The sequence below is a fragment of the Castanea sativa genome, chromosome 7 (genome assembly GCF_040712315.1).
Source record: "Castanea sativa cultivar Marrone di Chiusa Pesio chromosome 7, ASM4071231v1".
NCBI classification, from domain to species: Eukaryota; Viridiplantae; Streptophyta; class Magnoliopsida; order Fagales; family Fagaceae; genus Castanea; species Castanea sativa.
In genome coordinates this window covers 15,939,889-15,946,073 of record NC_134019.1, presented here as the reverse complement: position 1 = coordinate 15,946,073, position 6,185 = coordinate 15,939,889, and the positions used below count along the sequence as shown (strand labels likewise).

Sequence of the window (6,185 nt, the reverse complement as noted above, 5' to 3'; positions counted from 1 at the left end):
CAAGTCAATTGAATCCACACTACATATATTTTTGAAGTGTGGTGTCTCAAACTCACGGTATTTTGATTAAACTATAACTTTTTATTCATGAGATACTCTAAATATAATACTGTAGAAAAAACTTGAGGCTTTTGAGTCTACGATAAGTTCGTTAAACCTACCCTCGTGACCACCCAGAAGGGACAAACAAGGCCATTTTTGGTATCTCACAATTCTTGACTCTACTCCACAAGTGGCTGCCCCAGCTAAAAAAACACATAGCCAAAAATAATAATAATAAAATAAATAGAGCCGCCCAAATCAATTTCCATTTATTTAATAAAGCCTTTTACGTTATTTGGCTGCTTCTGCATTTGCTCTCTCTCTCTCTCTGTTACAACAAATCGCTTCTTCTTCTTCCTCTTGTTGTTGTTGTTGTTGTTGTTGTTGTGGGGTTTTAGAGCTTTAAGATGTCCACAGCCGCTTCTCAGATCCGCCAGCTTTTTCTGGGTTCTCCATAAACTGATTATCACGGTATATCTGCTAATTATTCATCTCTGTTTTATTCCTTTTAATCCGTAGCTGTTATTTATTTTACTGAAACTTTTTTGTGTGTTATTTCAAAAGTACTGTTTTGTTTTCCCTATGAGATAATTTTATTTCTTATAGGTTTGGGTTTTACCTGCTTTGCTTTGCTTTTTTTTTTTTTTTTTTTTTTTCACTTTATGGTTTGGAATTGTTATAGATAATATGACAGGTTGGGTATTCTCAGTGCTCCTTCTCAGTTTCAGTTATAGTTTTTTTTTTTTTTTTTTTTGCAGAAATTTGCTGTTCTCCTATTTTTTATTAATGGGTCTTTGAGTTTTTGTTCTTGTTTTTACTTTGGTGGGTGGAAATGATCTTGGGTATCAAATTCTTAACATCTCTGATCTGGTTGTGTTCTTGACTTGGTCCATCCAATATATATAACATATATATATATATATATGGTGTTGATAGGACTTGAGTTTCTGTTCTATAGTTTTTAGTACTAATTGAGTTTTGGGGTACCTGGATAGATCTTAAAATGTTTAGCTGTTGATTTAACTTGAATTTTTTTTTTGGTTGAGTTTTTGTCCTTTGATATTGATAAAGAGGTCTGCAATAGATTTTGTTGATTTTTAGTCCTTCTGTTTGTTATGAATTTTTTATATTTGTCTTCTAATAATATTCAGCTAAACAAAGCAAAACAAGATGGTGTTAGTTAAAATCTGATATACTGAATTCATTTATGGTTCATTTGTACAGAAGTATTTGAAGAGATGGATTTGGATTTCAGTTGTTAGTTTAAATGACTTGAATAAAGCATAACAAAAACATAGTTTTCTTTGTATTGATGAAATTCATGGATGGATTTAAGCCTTCCTTGTAAGTAGATTTGAAAAGATTAGGTGTATTTATATCACGCGTTTTTGTTGGAGAAAAGTCCAACAGTTTTTTTTTTGTTAGATTAAAGATGATACTTATAAAAAATAAAATAAAAAATTTCATAACTATATTGTTAATTTACTTATCTTTTTTGAATGATGAAGTTGAAAGTGGTGTAAATTGGGTACAAAATTAATACTTAGATGTTGAAGTCCTTTTTGTTATACCCTCCAAGTCTGAAGCTTTTGATTTTTATGTGGTCACATTCCATAGAGAAACAGCCATAGATTTTCTTTGTGGGCTTTTAGTTGATTTGCTCAGCATATTTTAAGGTGACAATGAAAGGAAGAATTGAGGATGGACAGAGAAAGTAGGAAATAGATTAAATTTATTGTAATATTCAGAAACTACATCCATCTGCAGTTATGTACACTTGCTAATCAATAATTCATATTAACAATCAGGATGAAGAAAGCATTATCTGTACTCAATTGCGTAGCTGCTGAATTCCACTTGAATGCAATGAAATCTACTTTTTTCCCTACTAAGTTAGTGAAGGTCAGAAATCAGAAGTCTTTGCCTAGTATTTTACTTGTTTCAATATGTATATAATAATCACTATGTATTGTTTCTTCCATTTTAAGATCTTTATTGCAATTCTCTTCTTTTAAAGGAAAATTTGGGTTACTTTTAATGAAATCATGCACTATCCTTATCTTCAAAAAAATTAAAAAATCTTCCCTCCACCCCCTCTGGCACGTATGCACAAATTATTCAAGTATGTAAACAGGTACTCAATGATTATGGGTTTATAGCTTTTGTTGTTGCTTGATCATGTAGAAAACATTTTAGCTATCTCTCTAATCGTTTTCTTTTAATTAATTATCTGTTTCGCCAACTTTGTGATTGATTTTCAATATAATAAGTTACTCATTTTATTTACACTATATAGGCTGATCAGAGTTAATAAGAAGGCTCAGAGTGTATCTTTTGTTGAATGGGGCGTGGAATTAAGTCGGCATCAGAATTATCTTTGATGTAGTTGTGTTCCCACACCCTCCTTCAAAAAAATTTATTATATTTAGATAACAGCTATTACCATCTTTCCTTCCTATCTGAATAACAACATGGGGTGGCTTGAAATCCTGACTTCTCCTGTTGGTTTCAACTGGTAAGCCGGAATGCCAAAAGAAGGACAATGTCACTGGCATCTTTTATTTATCTTTTTTTCCCTCTTTTATAAGTAAATAAATTTCATTAAAAAGCTCAAAAAAGTAGCATAAGAATTTTAGTATGTGGGTAGTATAGTCTTTTAATCTATAAAGCTGTCATTCCGTGGATAGCCAAACGTTACATAGGAACAACTAGGGAATCCTAATGGCTGATATTTCTCTTTTAAATAATTTCTGTATAATACTGAGGAACTTAGAAGCAAGCAGATGAGATTCAAAACTAATTGTGGGTGTAATGTTTATATGTACCAGACCTGTCGTGTTGAACATGAACTGCATTTTTAGAAAGTCTGCAGTAGTTTTCAAATTTTCAATTTTGTAGAATCCAGCAGAAGTAGGAAGGCTCAGATAATAATGTAATACATACTGGGATAGAAAGTTTACAGGTTGATTGATGACTAGCATTCGAAACTTGGTTATAATTCTTTTACCATCAGTTTTGCATAGACCCTTGTTAATTTATAAGGTTCTCCACCAATTACAGGCAACCTTTAGATTTTTGTGTGTTTATGGTAAAATGAGATTTTGGTGTCTTTCTTCTTTTCTTCCACTCAGACCTGCAAACTAAATTTCCTCCACTAATATGTTTGTTGTTGGTTTGTATCTTTGAGCAGAACATTAATTTCCTTTGAATTGGTTGATTAATTATTTTCTAATGCAGTCTCCTTTTTTATTCACTGTCAGGGTTGATGAAGCTTTATGATTTTTCAGTAAGGAGCACAAGAAGCTCCAAAGATTTCTGCACTTCTGTATTTACCATTCTACTTAAAGGGTTCTATCCAAGAAACGTTATCAGATATTCTATAAAGAATGTGCTTTCACTGAAGCTTTGGGTGCCGACATATACCAAAGATGGACAGAGCAGACACATCTGGCTTTGTTAGTGGGGGAAGTAGCGTGTTGGAATTTCTTGTACGTTTTAACTTGGCGGTGATATATAGAACTTCTGGTAGCTTGTAAATTATTTTTTGTTGTTGGGCCTTTTAGAACTGTAGTGTATATTGTTTAGAGAATGGATCTGAACAAGAAGGGGGTACTGTTCTCTTATGATCAAGCTTTTATAAAAAATGACACCTTGGGTGATACTACTCTGAGCCTGAACTGCTTTGGCTATGGAGGCAATGACACAGCTAGATTTGGGTGTAACCAAAGCAATCTTGGGGTTAACTTATCCAATGCTTCTGATGACGGCTGCAGATTGGTACTTGGACTGGGCCCAACACCAAGTGCATACTCTGATAAATATAATAATGTGGGCTTTAAGAAGAACAAACGATTAGCCAGCACAACATTAGCTCACAGGGTATCATCTGAGGTTGATTCAATCCTACAACTCAGTCTTTCTGGAGGTACTAATGATTCTTCAAGTGTTCTTGATATTTCAGTTTCAACAGAGGCTGATTTTAATACCTTCTCCCTCCCAAACCAAGTATCTGTTGAAGATAATCATCTTGTGATTCCTGTTGTTGATGAGGGTTCTACCTCAGCAAAGAAATCAGGTGGCTATATGCCATCACTTCTTTTTGCTCCAAGAACAGACAATGCCGAGGTATCAATGCAAGCACAGGAACTTTCTGAGCTCACAACCAAGGCCCAGTCGAGCTATGAACTGTCCTCTACAACAGAGTACTCAATTGGCACCATCTCTGAGCAAGCAACTACTGGAACATCTTCAGACCACCGAACCAGCAATTCTAAGAAATGCAAATTTTCAGGTTGCACAAAAGGTGCACGAGGGGCATCTGGTCTTTGTATTGGTCATGGGGGTGGTCAGAGATGCCAGAAACCAGGATGCAACAAGGGTGCTGAGAGCCGAACTGCCTATTGCAAGGCCCATGGTGGAGGGAAGAGGTGCCAACACTTGGGTTGCACTAAAAGTGCTGAGGGGAAGACAGATTATTGTATAGCACATGGTGGTGGCAGAAGATGTGGGTATGCAGGTGGGTGCAGCAAAGCTGCACGAGGCAAGTCAGGCCTTTGCATTAGACATGGAGGGGGTAAGAGGTGTAAGGTCGATGGTTGCACTCGTAGTGCTGAAGGACAGGCTGGTTTGTGCATCTCTCATGGGGGTGGACGCCGTTGTCAGTATGAGGGATGCACAAAGGGTGCGCAAGGGAGTACCATGTTTTGCAAGGCACATGGTGGTGGAAAGCGATGCATATTTGCAGGTTGCACCAAGGGTGCAGAAGGGAGTACTCCATTGTGCAAGGGACATGGTGGGGGTAAGCGCTGCCTCTTTGATGGTGGTGGGATTTGCCCAAAGAGCGTCCATGGAGGTACAAACTTTTGTGTTGCCCATGGTGGTGGAAAAAGATGTGCTGTGCCAGGCTGCACAAAGAGTGCACGTGGCCGAACAGATTGTTGCGTTAGACATGGGGGAGGGAAGCGGTGCAAGTTTGAAAACTGTGGAAAGAGTGCTCAAGGGAGCACAGATTTCTGCAAGGCTCATGGTGGTGGAAAGCGATGCACTTGGGGAGAGGGCAAATGTGAGAAATTCGCAAGGGGTAAGAGTGGCCTCTGTGCTGCTCACAGTAGCATGGTCCAGGAGCGGGAGACAAACAAGAAAGGTATGATTGCACCAGGACTCTTCTATGGCCTTGTATCTAGTGATTCAATAACTGCAGGGAGTGGATTTGAAAACAGTAGTTCTTCCTCTGGAGGCAGTGTTGTCCCCAGCTGCATTGAGTCGCTTGAAAATTCAGCAAAAATACAACGCATACCCCCACAGGTATTGGTTCCTCTATCAATGAAGTCATTTTCATCTAATACAAGCTTCTTGAGTGCTGAGAAGACGGAGGGAGGGACCAATGTTTGTGGCATTGGCATCAGCAGTAGTGCTGGGAGTAAAAGCTTTGACTTTGATGCTCCAGAGGGGAGAGTCCACGGTGGGGGTCTCATGTCATTGTTTGGTGGGAATCTGAAGAATGCAATTGATAGGATCTGAAGTTGTTCGAGTCAACTAGTAGATTTTATTGTGAATTAGGGGCTTTTATTTGTTGAATTGTGTATAAGGTTTGGTGCTTGTTCAAAGACTCATATATAGTTTGTGTCAATTAATGGGGTTAATGTTAATGTTATGGTATTTGTATTGTAACTGGGCTTCGATTCATTGAAATTTGGTTTAATTGTTGAAACAGCCTTCTAAATCTAGCCTCAGGACACCTTCTTTAGGCTCAGCGGGATTTTAAGCATTTGTGTTGTTTTCAACAAATGCTCAAGACACGGGGTTCTATTGATGTCCCAGCGGCAATGGCATCATTGGAGCACCATAGAAAGCCATGCAAGTGACTGCATTGGCCATAGCCATGGAATTTCAATTTTAATTCCTACATTAGGAGAAGCTACCTGAAGTTTCAAAACCCAACGGAAAAATGAAGTCTTTTAAAGTTACTAGCCTAGCTAAATAACCTAAAGGAAGGAAACAAGTCATGTTGACACCAAATATGGAGTAAAAATAAATGGGTGATACTGTATATGTGGATCCAGTTAGTTCAACTGGTAAAATTTATGTCTTGGATCTGATGATAAATGGCACAACTATTCGAAGCAGACAACATAAATGCAGTG

The 6,185-nt window shown here is 37.4% G+C and overlaps 1 protein-coding gene across 4 annotated transcripts; it reads left to right on the top strand.

Annotated features, from left to right (window-relative positions):
• The first annotated feature begins 310 nt into the window (after positions 1-310).
• LOC142642529 (uncharacterized) lies at positions 311-5,752 on the top strand. 4 transcript variants are annotated; one of them, XM_075816904.1, is made up of 4 exons: positions 344-513; positions 1,851-1,944; positions 2,339-2,557; positions 3,303-5,752. In XM_075816904.1, the coding sequence occupies exon 4, from the start codon at positions 3,631-3,633 to the stop codon at positions 5,560-5,562; it is 1,932 nt and encodes a 643-aa protein (XP_075673019.1). In that variant the 5' UTR covers positions 344-513; positions 1,851-1,944; positions 2,339-2,557; positions 3,303-3,630; the 3' UTR covers positions 5,563-5,752. The 4 variants fall into 4 exon arrangements, with proteins under 4 accessions (XP_075673021.1, XP_075673019.1, XP_075673022.1 ...); XM_075816906.1 differs by lacking the exon at positions 1,851-1,944 and having other exon boundaries at positions 311-513; XM_075816905.1 differs by lacking the exon at positions 2,339-2,557 and having other exon boundaries at positions 345-513.
• The last annotated feature ends 433 nt before the right edge of the window (positions 5,753-6,185 follow it).

Coding starts and splice junctions, on each gene's coding strand:
- LOC142642529 (XM_075816906.1), top strand. CDS start 3,631: ATGGATCTGAACAAGAAGGGGGTACTGTTCTCTTATGATCAAGCTTTT.